General features: G+C 40.5%; 1 protein-coding gene across 1 annotated transcript; it reads right to left on the bottom strand.

The window, feature by feature from the left end:
* Positions 1-394: 394 nt before the first annotated feature.
* On the bottom strand, positions 395-21,109 carry LOC116385445 (uncharacterized). The gene is made up of 25 exons (XM_031850946.1): positions 20,579-21,109; positions 19,057-19,645; positions 18,867-18,962; positions 18,557-18,790; positions 17,484-17,631; positions 17,371-17,397; positions 16,664-17,278; positions 12,865-13,514; positions 11,206-11,602; positions 8,505-9,073; positions 8,221-8,316; positions 7,504-7,737; positions 7,231-7,378; positions 7,133-7,159; positions 6,481-7,051; positions 4,215-4,426; positions 3,964-4,068; positions 3,664-3,863; positions 3,317-3,398; positions 3,132-3,217; positions 2,968-3,063; positions 2,398-2,493; positions 2,130-2,301; positions 1,986-2,012; positions 395-1,692 (listed from the first exon to the last, which is right to left on the bottom strand). The coding sequence occupies exons 2-25, from the start codon at positions 19,633-19,635 to the stop codon at positions 1,175-1,177; spliced, it is 5,985 nt and encodes a 1,994-aa protein (XP_031706806.1). The 5' UTR covers positions 19,636-19,645; positions 20,579-21,109; the 3' UTR covers positions 395-1,174.
* Positions 21,110-21,194: the final 85 nt, after the last annotated feature.

Raw genomic sequence — 21,194 nt, forward strand, 5'->3', positions numbered from 1 at the left:
AAATACATATTGTACTACTACTACGATTATGATGCATTGTCACAGCTTAATCTAAAACAAGTTTTGTGTGTATATATATATGTGTGCGTGTAAATCTTCGATTTAGTTTTTTTAATTACATGATTGCCTATTATGTATTAACAGTCTGAATGTGCAAAGTAACTCAAGTTATCAAATAAATGTAGTTTAGTAAAAAAGTAAGATATTGGCCTCCAAATCGTAGTGAATAAAGTAGCATAAAATGGAAATACTCACATAAGGTACAAGTACATCAAAACTATACTTTAGTGACGTAAATATACTACAATCCTCCACTTAAATGAGTGTAACAGAAGGACTTCCCTTTCCACCTTCATGACAAGCAACCGAGACAAGGAAAGGCGGGGGTCAGAGGTCAGAGCGAAGGTGTTTAATAATGAGCCGTAGGAAGTGAGAGAACTCAAGCACTATAAATCAATATCTACCCATTCATACATGAAATGAACATCAAAGCACTTGATATAAACACTTAAAACATTATTTATAGGGTTTTATAGGGATCTTTAGCAAGGCTCTGTAACTTTTGTTGAAAAGTTCTGTTTGAAATGTAGCTCAGCAGTAGTGTAAGTAAAGCAAAGTAAAGCCGTAGCAGGAAAAGCAACGGTGTGTTTGATTGCTTGTGAATTATTTTTTTAATTTGTAAGAGGAACATGGTATTCTGTGTTTTCAGAATACCATAGTTACATAGTCTCACTCTGTGTCGCGTTTAGGACGATCTATTGGCAGGAATGAAATATAATATCAAGGAGCCGACCGCCATGTTTGTACAGTAGTTGTGGTCTGTGTACTCTAATAGTCTTTATAGATTAGGTAGCTAATATGCATTCTAATAAAGAAACACGTTGCTGATTATACAGAAACCTTATTTGTCTTTTGCATTACATAACCAAAACCACATTAAGTGCATCATTACTTAATACTACTGAACCTGTGAACAACCCATAATGTATTATGGCATCTATGGCTCTGGAGTGAGCTTTACACGGTCTGAAAAATATCGCTCATGACGTCGTTTGAAAGGCAGGCGTTTACCGAGCAAGTCGGGCCTTAAAAAAGACACTATTCAGCTGCATTTTGGGAAATGTAGGATCCATCGTTTTTGGAGCTTGACCCACCCTCCGAATAACACACATAATTACTGACGTTTCACTGTTGAGATTATCAGAGGGTCAGTGCTTCCATCTTCAATAACATGCACAATGAAATAGGGGTAGATCCCTTCAGTGAACGCACACTCGGTAAACGAGTAGATGTGAGATTGAGCCGTCACGTCGTAGAAGGACACGAGGCCTTCCTCGTAGTCCACAAACACTCCCACCTTCTGTGGTTTCTCTTTCAGGGGAAGACCAACCGGCGGATTTGTCAGGGCGGCGAACTTGTTTGTAGAATGTTCAGCAACCCAGTAGCCGTTATCTGGGCACATCAAGAGTTTCCCCTTGCATTGTGCATCACCTGTCGCTACACCGAGACTCCATCCGGTCTTGTTGCTGACAACAACCTCCCAGTACGACTTCCCAGAGGTCATTCTGTTGAGGCCCAGGACGCTGCCAAACCTCCGCAAAGCTCCCTGGGTCCCTCCTCTGCTACTCAGTCTCTTCCCGTCAGCAGAAACGAGGCATTCGTATGGGGTGGTTGGATCCAGCTCTACATCCACTACAGTTAAGATAAAACAACAACTTAACACTTACAGAACTCTGCTAATATCCAGAAGAGTCACACCCGCTGCAGCACATTCATTCTTGCCTATCTAAGTATTTTAGATGATTTCCTTTTGTCCACATTTAGTTGTACATATTCTAAAATGGATTAAATGCACTTTTTTTATTCCAAATTGGGTCAATATCGCAGATACATACTGGGTTAACTTAGCCCAGTAACCTTGGATAGAAAACCATTTGGTCAACAATCAAATCCAAAACAATTTTTATACAATTCTAAACACGCACCTGCAAAATTGGAAATCCATTCAAGTTCTGTTTGGGGGAAATAAATACATAATTTTGTTAGTTAATTAATGACGATAAATTGAAAGTATTTGAACGCAATACAAACGTAATAAAATTAGACATTGGGTAAACTTATGGACTCACCAATAACTGCAAGTTTCTCCAGTTTCTGTTGAATTTCTTTCATCATGGTTGACGTTGTAGTTCTCAGCTTGGAGAACGAACGGTTGAGGGACTTCCGCTTGGCATCCTCCGCAACTCTCACCACCTCCGAGAACATACTGTTGATCTCCAGCCACTCAGCTTCCAAGTTGCCCTAAAAACAAAAAAATGCAGCGCTTTGGTGTTCAATCCTATTTTGGGAGAATTTACAAAAATACAAAACTAATAAGTTCAAAATGACGCAGCTCACCTTACAGGCTTTTACAGATGATCTGGCTTGAGCCACCTTTTGTTCTCTCATCTGGATTTCCTGCTTCATGTCAACTCTGATTCTGTCTTGCCTCACCTTGAAATATTTTTCCCCAAAAAAAAGCTTTAAGCACTTATGTCCAGGCAGCCATTCAATCATTCAAGTACTCACCAAATATAAAGCAGGAGACAGCTTGGTTTGAACATATTAAAGAATGAATTTCAAGTATTTCTGTCTGTGGTTTAACAGTTCTTAGTAGTCATTTTAGAAAATTGACTATTAAAACTAAACAATAAACCCAAAGGGACGCCCCTTTGGATGGACTTTTGACAACACGGCTCTAATAGCTGTAAGCTTCTGGGCTAATAGCTTCACTGACAAAACTCTACACCTGACAGGCATCGAGCAGTAATAATACAATAATGATTGAAGTAATTTGCCTATTTAAATAGCGGTGCATTTCACAAATCCGAAAAATGTTAAGCAAAGAAAAAAAAAAGATTAAATAGCTGAGAAAGTGCCTGAAATTACTACATATCTGTGTCTAAAACGTGATATATTGTTAACTACCTCTGATAATGTTTGAGCCCTCCTGTCGTTCTCCCGAGGTCGGACTACTTCTGGCCGAGGTGGAACAGTTGGACGCTCCCTGACCAATCTATTCCCCTGAAAGAAAGAGAAGAAGATTTAAATTCCATCTACACTGAATCATCCCACAAAACAATCTGCCTTACCTGCACACCAGTGGAGGAATCCTGCAGCTGACGGATTAACTTTGTGATTGTGTTCGTTTGGGAAGAGCGCCGCGTAGGTGGAGGAACTATCGTGAGAGAACATAATCATTCTCTATCCAAGCTTCCTTATTTTTCAGATTGTTGTGCAAAATATTGTATCGCCTGAACAACAATATTGTACATACGTGGTTTGTTTTCCAGCTTGATTTTTCTGGTTATTTCTGCGTTGGTGGTATAGCTGTTGGGTGTCGGTGACAATGGCTCTCTCTGTCAGGATAAGATGGAAAGTTTAAAGTAAGTTGAACTTACTTACATCAAGGTCCAAATACCAGTGGCAGCTGTTCATTTTACAGGTGGTAACAGATATGTCATTGTTTTGTTTTTTAAGCATTTGGTCATAAATTAAAGTATTGAAGCAAATGCAACGCGAATGTCTGCACAAAGCAGAGCACGGCTGAAATTACGACTTTCCCACCTGAACGTTGACTGGTTTCCCTAAACCTCCCTCTTGCAATCTGCAGCACTGATATACCTGCTTCTTGACGGTCACTGTCTTCGCTGGCTGATGTTTCCATTGATCCACTTCTTCCAACCGATTTTTCCGGACCCACTGCTCTTCCTTCGAGATCCTCACTCCCTTCGGCGTGCATCCCATCTTCCCCTGGTGGATCCTCAGGCCCTGGTAGGTCGTTACTTTGGACCAGCCGCAGTGACATTCCTGGTGGCTCACGTCTGAATATGTTTGAAGATTTAATTTTGATCACATTCATTTTTGGAAGATTTTGGGAGGGAATGAACAAAATGTGTACTCTGGAATCAGTGCAAAACTCACCGTTCTTGATAGGGGTGTAAACATCCTGATGAAAGTCCTTTTGATAGTCTGCGAGTCCCCCCACGTACGGCTGGCCCTGGAGGCTCACATCTGAAGAGTAGTCTGCTGTGTATGTTTGAGATGCAATTCAAGATTTAGTTTTGATCACATCCATTTTTGGAAGATTTTGGGTGGGAAAAACACTTTTTTGTTTCTTTTGGAGTGCACTGGAATGAATTAAATGTGTACTCTGAAATCAGTGCAAAACTCACTGTTCTTGATAGGGGTGTAGACATCCAGGTTGAAGTCCTTTTGATAGTCTGCGTGTCCCCCCACATACGGCTGTCCGTATTGTTCACCCTTCTGCCCCCTCGCCGTGCATCCCATCCTCCCCTGGTGGATCCTCAGGCCCTGGTAGGTCGTTACTTTGGACCAGCCGCAGTGACATTCCTGGAGGCTCATGTCTAATGTGTTGAGTATCTGTAGAAGTTAAACACACATTTTAAACCATCAGAGATGGGATTTCTTTCTCATGCATTCTGCTGTTATGTAACAGTGACAGTGACCAATAGTGTCGGAGGCTCCTTTCTGTATAAAACATATTACCACACATCTTACTGTTAATATGGAGAATACTGAATATTTGAAATATATTATTAAAATTGTTTAATTGGCAATCAACGAAACGATTGTTTTCAAGTCATGTATGAATAAATAAAATGACAAACATGTTCTATGTAAACTAAATAACTTTAGAGTTGTTTTTGTTGTCCAACACATACATTATAAAAGCAGAGCAAATATTAGAAAGCTCACCTCATAAATACAGGTCTTTTTATCTAAATGATATACTGGTGAAAACTCAAGTCACTTTAAAACAAGGAAATTACTTTTCGTCTTGGGGTGAATAAAATAGCTAAACATTCCCTGATCTGGATGTTTGGTTTTTTTGAGTCATCCTAATTTACTGCTGAGAGTCATGATGATGCATGTCCTGTTCTGTTCTCAATTACTTTAAAGACTTTCATTACATCGTGTGCTGACTGCAACTGCCCCAGCACCTCTACCTCATCCAGGAAATCGACCTATTTGTCTTTTAAAAAAACAAACATTAAATGATGTCCCCTGGAATAAAACCGTTGTGATTAAATGTACCAGTCAGCTGTAGTTCTAATAAGTATATTATATGTAGCTCTAATAATGTAAAGACTGTCATAATGTAAATGGAATAAAAGCCCATGATGTAATAATAATCAGCACATAGTGTAAGAAAAGCATGAACAGTTTTGTGCATAATATACTGAGTTATAACATTATAAGAAAAATATGACATTATAAACTAAGATAATGTTGTATACTCTCTTCTTAAAGCGGAACCTAACAAGTTGTACATGATCCCCTGAGCTAAAGATTTTTTTATGTTTTGAGAACCTTTACGGAAATGATACTTAATTTAATATAGCTACTGGCTGTTTCTTCGTATGTAAAATGATAAATTGATTTATATAATGATTCAAGTTACTTTAATTTAAGCGAGCACGTGAAAGGAGCGCACATAACTGTCTCCATTCATCCACCCATCCGGAAAACAATTCCTCGCGAGGGAGCATTTCTGCAAATAAAAACCTAACTAAAGGAACTGGAGCTCCTTTTGTAACTACATTAACATTATATTACATTAGCGTGACACTGACCAGCAGCTCAGTCAGTTTAGAGTTGTAAAGGCTGCTAATAAGGTCGCTGCATGTTTTTTTTTTTTTAAATGAATGTTAATCAGCATTAGAAAGACCATCAGATAAGAACATGTATCGTTGCCTACCTTTAGTTGTTCTCCTGGGTTCTGTTTCTACTAGAGATGGATTTGTCCTCTCCGTCACGAGGGCAATATTCCTCTTTCAGTTTCGTTTCTTTAAAAAAAGGAAATGCGCTAACAGCCCCCTTTCTCTGCGCCCAGATGTGTCTCAGCCACACTGTTGCGCAATACAACTCAGTATGTTGGATTGAGTAAGTCAGACATTTATAAAAAAGAAAGATTAAATGTGATTAAATGTGATCACTTTTTATTTATTCATTTTAGATTAAAACAAGTTCATTACAGCACATTTAGTAAATAATCAGGCTACATTGTATGCCCAGTGGTATATGGCCCCCCATCACCTTCATAATAAGATTACCAACAATCCCAAAGTCCGTGTGTCTCTTGATTTCACACATTGTTAGTGAAGAAGTCTGATAAGTCTTGTATTTATCAAGTTCATAGAAGGTTGGATAAAAATAAGGATAAACCCATTAATGCATTTAAACCACTGAATGTATATCAGACTTTCATTTTTTCCATAACCATAGAAAACAGACATTTTTAACTTCCATTATAGACATTTTAAACGGTTGTTGCTGTATTTCTGGTCAACACTTTAACCTGAAGTAAGTCAGTACACAAGGTATATTGTATCTAGCCACAAAGGACAGGTTTCCCCACAAATTCCCCCTCCACATTCTAAAAAAACATGTTTTGACTGCCCACACACTCTTCATGACATGTCCATCTCCTGCTTACAATCATTGTAAGCAGAAATAATCAAAGGATCAGCGTTTTTCTCATCTGTTTTTACATGTGGACTGAAATATGGCAGGAGGTCGTCACTGAGGTCATCACTGAACGAACCCTTCGTAAACGAGTAGATGTGAGATTTAGCCGTCAAATCGTAGAAGGACACGAGACCTTTCTCTGTGTCCACAAACACCCCGACCTTCTCAGGTTTCTCTTTCAGGGAAAGACCAACTGGCGGCGCCGTCATAGCTGCGTACTTTTCCTCCTCATAATGTACGATGACCCAGTAACCGTTATCTGGGTTCAGCGAGAGACTCCCCTTGCGGTTTGCGTCGCTTCTCGCCACACCCAGGTCCCACCCTGTCTTGTTGCTGACCTCCACCTCCCAGAATGATTTCCCTGAGGACAACGTGTCGAGCCCCAGGATGCTCGCAAACAGATCAAACCTCTCCGGAGCGTCATCTACTTCTTGGTCCTCCCCTTCGTCTCTCACTTCCTTCCCATCATCAGAGACAACAAGCCGCCGGTGAGCGGTGGTTGGGTCCAGCTTCACGTCCACTATTAATCACAAAGTTAAAATCAACAAAAGATCTGAACACAAAAGTCTGCTTCTTGGAAGTAAAAAATTAAATCACATACCTCTAAACTTTGGAAGTCTCTGAAGTTCTGTGAAGTGAAGAAAAACAATAAGGCGACATTCAAGCTTTTAACATTTACCACCATGAATTAATTCCTACCAGTGGAGGCCAGCTCCTCAAGTCTCTGTTGAATTTGTTCCAACATGGTTGTTGTGGTTTTTCTCAAGGTGCCAAAAGACAGTGATGTGTCGAGCTCTACCCCTGTTGAGTCTTTGAGGTTGTCCAGCTTTTGAAGAGATGGGTACTCCTGAGGAAGGGAGAAAGAAAGAGGAGATCTAATCACACAAGCCACAAGTAGCTGGACTGTTGTGTCCAGCTCTTCAACAGACACAGCTTGTCTTCATCTGTTGAACGTGTACATGTTTCTCTTACCTGAAGGAAAAGGATGTGATCCTCAAGTGCAGATATGTTGTCCAGCTCAGAGATGGTTTTCTCAAGACTGTTGATCTCAGCTTCCAAATCGTCTTTGATGCTTTTTGCCTCTTTCTTCACATCTTCTCTCTTCTCCTCCAGTGGCTTAAGAGCTGTCGCTCGGGCTTCCTCCACAATGGCAGAAACAGCTGTGAACACATTGTCAATATCCCACCACTCAGTCTCCAGCTGGTCCTGAAAATAGGTTAGGGTTAAAGGGTTAGGGCAAGCATTGGTATTTGACCTCCTTTTTTCTCTTTTATAAACTGCTCTTTGATGTTGACAACACAACACTCGTCACAATTTGACTCAATCTAAATTTAACCCTTTTACAGTGTTTTCAGTTCATGAAAGTTAATTGTATTATTTTGGTTGCCTGAAAATGTCCTTTTCAGCATTCGGTTGTACTTCTGGTTGCAAAAAGCCAAGATGGCGTCGGCCAAAAGGCCGAACTCGAGGCTTCAAAACTGCAGTCCACAAACCAATGGGGGAAGTCATGGTGACTACGTCCATTTCTTATATAGTCTGTGTTCGTGTGAGACACTCTTAAATACTAATTAGTTGTTCTATTTAACATACTGTTTGGCAACGTGCTCGGACAGTTTTGACGGACAGGTCTGATTGTTTTTTTGCAATCCAGGTCGACCCAGGTCCAGTAACCTATGTCTTGCAGCTCACCTTGCAGTTCTTTAGAGACGTATCAGTCTCGTCCATCCGTGTTTTTCTCTTCATAATTTTCTCTTTTAACTCTGTCTTTGTGCTGTCAAGCTTGGCCTGTTGTAAACAAAAAAGGCAAGTCAGTATTCAAACTTCAAACACCCGTCTCATCATATGTGCACCTCATTTTGGTGTGTTTGCCACTCAATCAATTTGTCCGATATACCATGATATATTTCAGTAAATACACAATGCTGTCAATACTCAAATCACAAACGTATAGAGCCTTCCATATGTTAATTCACCTTCTTCTTGTGCCATTCGACTTCAATAGAAACAATCTCCTCCTGACCTTCTTCAATGCAAAGTGCACAAATGCACCTCTCCATCTTCCTGCTGTACAGCTCCAAGGGGCGTCCGTGCTGCAAGCAGGCTCTATCATCCAGGTTTTTCACAGGTTCCACCAATTTGTGGCCCTTCAACCTTTTAGTTGAGGAATGGTTCTTCAGGTGCTGCAAACAATATGAGGCAAGACACACAAGACAGGACTTCTTGGCCTTCAGCTTTCTCTCTGTGCAAATGTCACAGGCCACTTGGCCGGTAGCCCCAGTGTACTCATCAGGGTCTTTCTTATTCATCTGTTCGACAATGTTTCTCAGGACGATGTTAACATGTGGGGTTTTCGTCAGATCCTCCTTGCATAGGGGGCACCTCTTTTCAGTGTATTTACAGGTGTGGTCCAGACATGTATTACAAAAGGAGTGGCCACAAGCTGTAGTGACAGGATCCACAAATAGATCCAGGCAGATGGAGCATATCAGTTGCTTCTCCAGTGAGTTGGTCTCGCAGGGTGACGCTTTAGCGGAGGCCATGTCTGCTTAGAGAGAGCATCATGAGGTTACTCACTTGGAAATGTAATAGGTCTTAGATTATTATATTGTTTTCTTGCATTTTAGAGATTTTTTTGCTTTGCATTTTGTTGTACTTAAATATTCGACTAAATGTTCGAAGAATAACTGATTACTTAAAGCAAGGAGACGATGTAACTTTTGTCAAACAAGAATAATTTGTTATTTCTCAGCTATTGATAAAGTTCTGCAGGAATGACTCCTTAATCACAGAAATTAGTTAGAATTTTTGCAAGTTTTTTTTAAAAGTTTGTTTTGGCTAGATGCCTGAAATAAGGTCTGTGGTTAATTAACACAATCTCATCAGATTTTAATATTTTGTTCTATAATATAAAAGCAACCCTTCTAGTGACGTTTGAAGCTTGTCAGTGTCATATAAAAGGTGGTTGCTAACAAGAGGCTAAATGAGACTACAAAGCGGCATCAAAACAAACAGTCCGCCTTTACAGCCTCGTTGTTCGTACTCGCTCCCGTGTTATCGAAAACTCTTTACTTTGCCGATTGAAGTCAGGCTTTAAAAATCATAAAAGTGGTGTTCATGTGGTGGTCATTTGTGAAGATGACTTTACATAACAAAACGTGTAAGTATCTTAAACATTTGCTTGCCACAGAGCTTATTTTCTGTCATAATCCAAAATGGAGTGGGAAAATCCCATTGGCATTTTGTCAAGGTAACCAGCCGTGTGTGTGTGTGTGTGTGTGTGTGTGTGTGTTAGATCCCATTGGCAGAAAACTACTAAGGTGGTCGGACTTGCGTGATGAACAAACCACGAGTGTAATCATAAGTAATAACCCTGTCACAATAACCACAGGCACATTTTGAAGCTAAGTGCATTACATTGTACAATATTTAAATAATACCCGTAAAAAACAATCAAAACAAAAGGTTAAAGCCGTAAAGTAATAATTGAAAATGTTTGTCACTTTAAAAGAGAAACATTTTAAAGAAAGTAATATGATGGAGTAGAGTGTGATGTTACCTTTCAGCTAATTATGGTCCGTGTCTCTTTCTGTCTCCACTCTCGTGTCTCTCTCTGTGTGTGTGTGTGTGCGCGTTTCCTTCCTCGGGCCAGCCTCCCTATGTTAAGTTTCATTTCTGTTCAAAAGATCTGGCAGTCAATTCTTGTTTTCAAAGAGGCGTGTACAAAGGCAAATGTGTAACCAAATCACCTGTCTGTAGGCTGAAGGGTGTGTTGCATGTTGAACAAGTTCACACACATCCAATATTGACTTCCCAAAAGGTTTCGCTGGGACAAAATGACGTTTTGTGTGTACAACTCTGTCTATTACTCAATGTTGGACTGGTTGACTGAAAGGGATCAAAGTATTTGAGGCCAAAGTGTAACTCCACCAAAACCAAAAAAGTATGATTTGTGTTGTTTTTACTTAAATGCACTTTATTGTTCAGCATGAATACAGTGTTTTGGGTTTTGACATTTTATTAAAAAAAGGACAAAAATACATTTAAACACTGAAATACTGCCCGGCATGGAAGCTCACATTATCCTTAAAATAAATCACATCATCCACTCAGGCTTAAGTTACACCCACACAATATATTCTCAATGAGTTATTGGCCATTGAGCTTTTTATTTTAATTACTGGACTTAAGCAAGTAGTTCCTGAGATTTACTGTTCCTTTAAATCTGTTCAAATCATTGTTTTAAGTGCACATCATTATTGTTTAAAAAAAGAAACTATGCTAAACAGCTCAACAAGGAATTGCATTCAAATTAATCAGTTAAAGCAATACGCTTATTTGCTTTCTGGCGGGAGTTGGTTGAGAAGAACACACAGTTAGCTTAGCATAGTTTGGCATAAACACTGGAAACACGGGGAACAGATTATCTGTTCAAAGATTATTTGATTTGCCGCCCAGCCCTTGTAAAGCTCACTAATTAACACTTTTTATCTTGTTTGTTTAACCCCTACAAAAAACAATGTGAAAAAAAGACAATTTGCCATTTTCGGGGGATTATGTCCCAAACTATATCCTCCACCAGAAAGTCTAGAAGTATATTTCCCAACTATTGGTTTTGAAGCAAACACACCTTCCAACTAATTCTGCTGTTGTGAATTATTCAAACACAACAATAACTATTTAAACATGAAGGTGTCAGTCCACGAGGCAGTGTGCAGAAATGTCTGTAGAGACAAGAGGAGAGACTACATTGAGAGCAGTGTTTAAGGTCACATATATTGCTCTTTGAAACATGTGATTTCACTGAATGATTTGTGATCAGGTGACTTTTGACCATGAAGCAGACCTGTAGGAAGTGGAGGTCATCTTCAGTCTGCGAGAGCTGCTCCAGCTCGGTGCTTCTGCTCTGCAGCTCTGAGATCTCTTCCTCCAGTTGTCTGATGAGCTCTTTTTGTGCCCATGCCTCTTTGGGATGTTTTTCACTGAGGCCTACAGAGAGATTCATTCTCTCAACTTTACTCAGTCTCTCCTGAATGGCTTGCTGAAGTTTCATCCTTCTCCATTTTACTTTAACCTGTGGGGGAAAAAATAATAATAATTTAAAGCCAATGTTCAATGTCTTTGTTGCATTGATCTGTCAACATGTTAGAATCCTGACCACAACCCCATCACTGGTGTCAATTTGAGCTTATATTCCTTTGGCAGCTGATTCAAAACAGACCTGCTCTCAAAGACATGTTTCTTTTGTCATTTTAACGGTGGTATTTTTGTATAAATATCTGATGAAATTAGAAGCTTTTATAAATAATTGTCATACACAGTGGTTTTTCCTTTTGTTTCGTGCAATTAAGAACTGACGTTTTCTGAATGTTGTAACTTACACAATCATAGAAATGTTGTTTAAACTTCCCCCTCAACATTCTGTTGTTTTCTCTCTCACTTTACTGAATTGTTCAAACACAATATGCCCTGACGAGAATTTGCTGAGCAGGCTTTTGAGCACCCTCATCAACATGAAAAAGTAAACACGTATGCAAACTGATATCGCATACATTTTTTTTGAAAAGCATTAAAGGCTTTGAGTATTCTGCATTGATTTAATGCATTACCTGTTAATGGAAAAACATATTCTGGAGTGACATAAAGAACACAGCATCAGCCTGGTCTCCTACAAATGATGTTCCAATACAGTGACAGTGCATTGAGAATTACATCTCGAGGGAAACTTATTTTGGCGTTAATTACGTTTCCTTGTGACGTGTCACAAATAAGCTTCAAAGGAGTGGGTGGAAGTCAGCATGTGGGGGATGGGTCAAACAACACAGGGCTTTACCCAGAAGACTGCTGTTCGTGTCCTGCATACATTTTAAGACAAACCACGATCTCTTGTATTAAAACCTAACCAAGTGGTATTGTTGCTTAAACCTAGCAAAGTAGATTTGTGGCATTTTGAGAGACACAAGTTTTAGCGATATGGAATTTAGCTGAACAGTAGTTGCTGTGCCACAAGTAGAGAAGCATCATAATGTCAACAAACTATCCGCAGAGTATACCTCAAGTTTGCTTACACTTGTATGGCCAGTGTGTGTGATGTAGGTGTGTTTTATTGCTTGGGAATTCAACTTCTTATTTGTGAGAGCAACACCGTGTTATTTCTCCTCTCAGAAGTTACATCTGATAAACTTCACCCTGCAACTTTGAATGAGTTGCAAATGTCCAATGTTTGGGCAGAGAAAATATGAAATTTGAATAGCAATATGCAAATTCTCCTAGTGTTTACCAACAATAACCTAACTCTTTCATGTTTACCGGGGTAGTGGTTTTATTAGACGTTACCTTCTTCTTTGTAGCTTCCCTGTTGATAGAAATAATGTGGTGGCCCCTGTGTTCTGTCTGGGCACACATGGCACAGATGCACGTTCGATCGCTCCTGCAGAACTTGTTTAACTGCTTCCCGTGCAGTCGACACACAGAGTCCTCCAGGTTCTTCACCACACTGATCAGGAGATGGCGCCCAAGGTCTTCTCTCAGGTAATGTGGCTCCAGATGAGCGGCGCAGTACGAGGCCAGGCACACCAGGCAGGACTTGACTGCCCTATGCTTCGCCGGGCAGAGATCACAGGGCACCTCTCCAGCTTTTAAAGGCACAGCGGCCTCCTCGGTCGGGGCACCGGCATGAGGCGTTTGGGCTGTTTTGAGCTGCGGCCTTGTGGGGAAAAAGGCCTTGCAGAGTGGGCACTGACAGGCCCCGTGGATCCTCCAGTATTCGCCTATACATCCTAGGCAGAAGCAGTGTCCACAGGGCAGGGAAGCAGGCCTGGTGAACTCATCCAGACAGATGCAGCACTTCGGAGGCTCGGACATTAGGTCTTTGCGTGTGTGTGCACGTACATGCATGCGACCTCCGGTCCGATTCGGTGTGGTATCAGCATCCACCGATGATGGTGTATTCCATTGGCTGTTTGAATCGGTACAGAAAATAAAGACTTATATTAGCGCACATTTGAATTTCAGTACTTCTTCATTAATTTGGCTTTGATGGCAGGATCCCAAAACAGCTGACCAGGGATCTTTGTATGGCTTCTCTCCAATTGCTTTGAATATATTGGTTGTTGCTTTATGTTTTTGATGGTAAAGTAACGCCTTACATTTTTAAAAACCCATAAAAACCCAAATTCTGAATGTGCTGCATGTCTACAGAATGCTCCTAGAACCTGAATGAAGCTCAAGCGTAAGTTCAGTCAGGAAGACTATACTCTTGCATGCTCGCACATTATTTCCTTGCTATCATTGTTCGGAGCTGTCGATCATGATATCAGCTGTTTAGATCAGCTGCATGTTGTCCTTTATCCAATAGCACAACGACACCGTTAGCCTATCATCGTGCTGCTGTCTCTTTTACATATGATCGTCTCTCTACCTTCAGTACGTTCATGTTGCTGTTACGCAACCCTCCACCTCCCCATCTCTGTCCAGTCTTCACAGATGCATCATCTTCATCAACTCATTATTCTATCAGCCTCATGAGCCACCACCACCACCAGTTCCTGGACTTCACGGGGGGTGGGGGGGTGTTATCTTGCTGCGGCTCAGGGCACACGCCCCTCGATTACAAATCTCCAAGTCCAAGCGCCAAAGACTCATCATCTGTTAATAATAAACTATTATCTTTTCTTTATCTGACTTGTCTCTCCTGGTTGAAATAATAGCGGCATATTGCACATGTCCTCATGACCCATATAGAATTCATTACATTGTTATATTCTGAATAATAATAGTGGATTACCAGTGTGTATGTAGAGATAGTGAGTGCTCCGGTTTCCTCCCACACTCCTGATTTGGACAATAATCATGTTGAATTGCATATCTGGTGTGTAGGTAACTTACAATAAATAGTTGTAAGACAGACGATGCTGATTAGTTGACCTCAATACACACACACACACACACACACAAGCGTTTTGGAACTGCTGACAGAGGTTATATACAACAAAGGGAGGGAGGAAGGTTATACAGAAATAGATCTACAAAGAAATGTATTTATTTCCTGTGTTTAATTTTGGGCCCTGACACACAGCATAAGTACCATTTGTCCTTTGTTGGTGGGAAAATAGTCCCTCAACAAGCACAAGCCAAAACATCTGAAATGAATACATACATACAGAGTGGAGGATCCTACGTCAGAGCCACCAGGTAATTTCAAACTATTGCACATCCCGTGGCCAATCAGAATCGAGACACTGGTAAAAGTTTCATTCGAGATGGCTAGTTGATTGCTACATACTGTAAAAGAATTTACTGTAGAAACCTGGTTGTGGATTTATAATTTGAGGTGTCTGTCTAAAGTGTCTGGAAGTGAAACTGACTCACTCATAACATACATGACCTTTAAACAATGTGACGTTTAATGATCAGCACGCAGCTTGTCACTTCCATTTGTAAAAAATAGATCAAAACTTTTGAATACTGGAACGATTAAATTGAAATGTAAAACTTGCATACCTGTCTCGAGCAACTACCAGCTTGTCTCTCCTGAGCCTCTAACGGTGTTGTGTTGCACTCTTATCGGTTCGTTCCTGCATAGGTTGAGACACACCTATCCCTGCTGGGAAAGAGGTTGGCCCTGTTGGAATTGGTCATTTCCTGTGTGCTCATAAACTCATGCTCACCTGATAGAGCAGGAGAAGCTCCAAAAAAAGGGCAACAAAAACCACTGAATATGTTTATTTGAGCAGTAATGCAAACACACAGTTAATACCTTATTTCACCTTTATTCAAATGGAAAAAAAACATGTTCAGAGAATATTAAAATAAAAAGAGACAACTTGTTGTGTCTTGACAGCATTGTAAAATCATTGAACCTGTAGTTGATTACACCTTCACCTGATAAGGAGTCCTTGGCATTCATTTTAATGACAACATCATCCGACTTATGTAACATGCAAGAACTAACGAATGAATGAACTACTGTAAGAAACAACCATCATGGCAAAATGTTAACTAAGGTCATCTGCCATCTATCAAAACTGCATAGGAGGAATTGGGTGCTTTTGACAGGGTTCCCCAAATGACCCATGGATGTATAAAGAGAACTGGATGCAGGGCCCATCGTTCATTTCAATGACAGCTGCTCATGAATGAAGCAGAAAAAGTTTGACTTCCGAGTTAAAAGTTCAGATAAAATTACCAGGATCTTTCCCTCCCTCCTAGCCCTCATTCCAGTCTCCCTGGGGGCTTGCCAAGACCCCAATTAGTGTTTTAAAAAAGCACTCCTTAAAACAGAAAGAGAAAACTATTATGTGAAGTCATTAAGAACAAATTGATTGACAAATCATGAAAAAATAGGAATGATAGAACAAAACAAAAGATGAAGCTCCGGGGTCTGTGAGGGGCCCAGTTGGTTCGATTAAAATTGTTGTAAATTGACTGTTTTCTAAACCTCTCCTCAGAACAGCAGACTTTTTAATTTTAAAAGTTTTCATTTAAAAATGTGACATCAGCCTTCTTCGGATTGTTTCCATCAGATTACTTCAATACTTTAATATTAATATGTCTTTAAGGACATGTGGTGGGTTTTTAAGGGTTTAATCTTATACGGGTTGTGAGCTCTGACCTCACAGCAAATTAAACGTGTCAGTTATTATTTATCTTGTTATGCTGTGTTCACACCAAACGCTGCGCGGATAGATTACATACAAAGTCTATGCACAGACGAGACTGGATTGACGCAAATTAGTTGCACAATCCCACGTGAAGTATTTCATGTGTTGTAAAGCCACGTTTAGTCTTCAATGTACTCACAATACATTTCCATTTCAAATGTACAGTAACCAGCCAAAGAGCTGCTTCTGTGACTGTGTGTTTAAGTATCTTATAATTATGACTTTCTATCTCATAACTTCGACTTTCTATCATAGTTATGACTTTCTATCTCAGAATTATGACTTTCTATCATAATTATGACTTTCTATCTCATCATTTCGACTACGGAGATATTTTTATTACCAAGACTAATTTTTAATTTTTTCAATTTTAATTTGTTTTTAATTTTATTTTTTTTTGCTGGCGGATTCGCGGGCCACATAAAATGATGTGGCGGGCCCCTGGTCTAGCGTGATTCACGCGAATGACTCGCGGGGCACTAATGACCCGATGCGTCGCCTTCGGTGTGTAAGGTGTGTAGGGCGCTTTAGAGGACGCAGATTAAAGAAAGGTGGGTAATCTTCCATAGATCTAATGACCAAAGTCTCCGATTTCTTGCCGCAGCTGTACAGATAGAAGTACGGGAACAGCTTCTCTGTGAAAGACTCTCCTGTGAAAGAATGAATGTGGAACTTTCTATCCACGTCATAGAAAGAGACTCTGCCTTCATCATAGTCCACATAGACTCCTACATTTCTTGGCCAGGGACACAGGTGAAGGGCCGTGTAGGATGTACATTGAACTCTATAATCAAAACCCCTCTTTCCTATGGCAAAGAAGCCATTTGCTCTTTCCACTTCGATGCTCTCTTTTCTGTTAACTGTCTCCTTTGCGACACCGACGTCCCAGTTGGTTCTCAGGCCCACCTTGACTTCCCAGTAGTGACGCCCAGAGGTGAAGCCCTCCGTCCCTAGAACCATGGGACAGTGGAACCTCTCTGAGTCATCAGAAGACGAGGGCTTCGCAGTTTTGTTGTACTTCAAATGTTCCCCCAATTCAGACACCACAAGGCAGTGACCAGCCGTGGCTGGGTCAAATGTGACCGATGCTGAAAACATCAAGTTTAGTTAAAACTGTCGTCTTTCGCAATTACAAGTGAATTCAATCAGCAAGAAAAGCTAATTAAATGTGTGATCTCACCGATGTATTGTTTCATCCTGGTCAGTTCTGTCAGAAGTCAAAACACACCTGAGTTATAACTCATAAAAGAAAGACATCTTCACTGATAAGGGTTGCATGCAGCAAGTATTTACCCGTGTCTGTCAGAGTTTGCAGTTTTGATTGGAAAGTGTCCACAAGATGAGTCATGGCTCTCCTCAGCGTCTGCACGCACAGGTCTGAGTCAACCCTGATCTTGGACCAGTCCTTGGTGTCTGATATGATGCTCAGCTCCTGCAGAGTCTGGAATGATTCACAAACATATGATCATGACACGAGGCCATTCATTTTCTTGTAGTCGGGTGTCTTAACACACTTTCTCACTGATTACGTTTACATGCATAATAATATTTCACGATATAGCAATAACCCTTTTGGGATATTCGGTATATAGGCCCTATTCCAAATGTAGCATTTTCCAATTAAGACATATTATTCTGGTTTTAGGAGCATTCTTTGGATATGTACAGCGCATTTAGAATATGCATCTCAGCGTACGCCACAAGGCCTGTTTTTGACCAGCTCTGTGAGTTGTACAAAAATCAACAAGGCAACAGTTTGCGAGGCCGGAGATGCATGTCTAAAAGAAAAGCCCAAATTTCGGGTCGGAAGGAGACTTTTAAACATTATGAAAACCTCAAAAGATTTTTGGATATGTGCAAATATTGCCATGTTATCAGCTTAGGAGGATTCTTTTTTTTTTTGGATTAAAGGGCAAAAAATATTTTGTGCATGTAAAGATACTGTCTCTTTAAATAAATAATTGGACTACTTCCGAAACATATGAAACAATTACTTTGATGAATACGTATGTCATAACTTTGGTCAACTTACAAAGTGTCTTTCCAGGCACCAGACACATAACTTCGCATTGTTTTGCAGATTTTCTGGAAATTCAGAATTTGCGCAACATTTGGATGTAAATTTGTCTACTGAGGGCATTTCTGTCCTATGTTTACATTTCATTTCAGTAGGTACATATAATTTCTGCCCTCATGACCCTTACATTTATTTGATCCCCCGTTATTTACATCAATTGTTTAAATACTATCTGTCGCCTTGACCTATCCTCGTATCGCTCTTCTTTGCGTCTCATCTTAAAGTCGAGCGATCGTACGAACAAAGAAAAGGGGAAAGAAGGGGAGAGGTAATGTGAGCGTTGACTGACCTGCAGGAGGTGAAGGTGGTCGTCACTTTGTGAAAGCTCCTCCAGCTCAGAGTGCATCCTCTGCAGTTGGGCGATCTCCTCCTGCAGCTCTTCAATCATCGCTTCGTCTTTCTCTTGTGATTTAATGAGCTTATCATCGATATTTGCTTTCAGCTTGGTTTGTGCCACTTGAACATGTTTCATCAGAGTATTGAAGAGCTGTTCACTGTCAGCAATCTCTGTATTTGTTTTTTCCTATAAGAATATTAAAATCTTTAGTTCCGATTTATACAAAGGTGTAAAATATGCAAAATTTCCCCAAAGCACTCACTCTGCTCATTACAGAAGCGTCTGTGAATTCCTTTATCTTTTCCATCCTGTCCTCAATCATCAATTTGATCTTTGCTTTCTTGGACTCAACATTTTCCTAAAATATAGAATTTCAAGACAGAAGGGTGATCAAGCCAGTCAGTCCGTAATACTTCAGGTCCTGAGGCATTTGACAAAAGAAACCCGCTTACTTTCTGTTGAGCCACTTCTTCTTCTATGGGCACCGTGTCGTGGTACTTGTGGTCCGTCTCGCTGCACAGCAGACAGATGCACACCTGTTCATCCCTGCAAAAAAGCTCCAGGACCCTCTTGTGCTTCCCGCACATCCTCTCCTCCAGGTTCTCCAGCGGGTCCACAAGCGTGTGTGTCATCAGGGAGGGAACTCTTTGGTGGGGCTCCAGGTGGGCCTCACAGTACGACGTCAGACACACCAGGCAGGACTTCAGGGCCTTGAACTTCATTTCCTTGCAAATGTCGCACTTCACCCGCCATGGCGCGTCTGCGCTTTCGGTTGCCTCGACTTTCTGCCTCTTTATCTGGACGGAAATCTCCTCAATGACCGTGTTTGTGGAGATCTGAGGCCTCACGTGGAATCTTTTGTGACACATCGGGCAGCTGCACGAATCACTCTTGTCCCACTGCTCGCTGAGGCAGGTCTTGCAGAAGTTGTGACCACAAGGAGTGGTTACCGGGTCGCTGAAGACCTTGAGACAGATCGGGCACTGGAAGTGATCCTCCGGCAATGACGCAAAAACACTGAATGATGACATTGTAGTATCTCTGTCGGAGAATATGTGAATAATATGCTTTATATGTTCTTTTGGGTTTTGCCTTGTACATTACATTACATGACATTACATTACATTAGTCATTTAGCAGACGCTTTTATCCAAAGCGACTTACAATAAGTGTATTCAACAGGTATTCAACATCTCCTTTTAAACAAGCATCTAAGAGCATAAACCAGAGCAAAAGTACAGAAACAAACTAATACGAATACAGAATACAGACACAAAAATGTGGGGTGTAATGGAAAATGTCTTGTACTTTTGCTCTGAACTCAGTAGATCTTCATCCTTTGTGTTAACATACGTGCTCAAATGTATCTTGCTGTTTGTATAATGGAAACTTGATATTCTTATAAGTAGAACTGTGTTATATACTGCAGCAGCTGACTGCCTGCACCCATATCCTCTTGTTCTGTGTTGGATAACAATACCTATTGTATATTCACATGTCCTATGCCTTAAGGATAAAATGTCTGTGTCTGTTGTTAGACAGGTAAAGCACCTCTTACACTTTGCTACCATGGCCTGCACAGCCTGAAACAGGATGTTCCAGTACACAGGCCCCAACCCTTGTTCACTATGACTCCTTGTGATTTTTTACTTCCGTAGTGCACACTTCTACAGAGTCTGAGTGACTATGTGTAACTGTGCCTCTTCTCTGGCTAGAGAATAAATACTTTTAAAAGACAAGTTATGTTTGACAATATTCTTCATTTCAGCTTAAAAAGACTCAACACCCACCACAGGGGTCAAAAAGTCTTCTGCATCAAGTCTATTTTAAGGCTGTCTACAAAGCGAATCCTGACCTGCCCGATGAGTCATCTTCACGTGAATCCGCTTGCACATCTTAATCTTGCATCACATTCTTATGAGCAAAGCAAAACAAAAAACAAAAACTGCTAAATTTATCGTAAAAATGACTTACATGACTCTCTGTAGTTCTTCTGTGTATCCCAGAGGCCTAAACTGTCTCTCACACGCACAATCACGCGCTGTAATTATGGCACCACAAACATTCCAATACTCATCATCGTCTCGAGACGATTCCCGAGAAGCTTCACCTGCTGTAGTGGGTGGGGCCAAGTGACATCATTTTACTGAAATTAAACTTAACAGTATTTCCCAAAAGTCCATGAAGCCTGAAATAGCGACATTTGGCAATTTGAGTGAACATTTATTGTTCCGAATCATGAACACACTCGTCAGCGCACAACCTTTGCAGCATTAATCACACTTCACTAAACGTCAACATGCAATCATGAAATCGGAGATCTAGAAACACTTTCTTTCAATGGTTTGAAATGTCATGCATTTAGAGGAATAGTTCATTTCAGGGAATACGCGTGTTTGTATCTTGCTGAGAGTTATTAGAGAAGACTAAAACCACTAACGTCTGCATGGTAAATATGGTTAGCTTAGCATAAAGACTAGAAACAGTTGGAAACGGCTAGCCTGGCTCTGTCCAGCGGTTAATTCGCCTACCTAACACCTCTTAAATTCACTAATTAACACATTATATCATGTTTGTTAAATCCATACAA

Source organism: Anarrhichthys ocellatus, unplaced genomic scaffold (genome assembly GCF_004355925.1).
Source record: "Anarrhichthys ocellatus isolate YVR2014 unplaced genomic scaffold, GSC_Weel_1.0 scaffold11, whole genome shotgun sequence".
NCBI lineage: Eukaryota > Metazoa > Chordata > Actinopteri > Perciformes > Anarhichadidae > Anarrhichthys > Anarrhichthys ocellatus.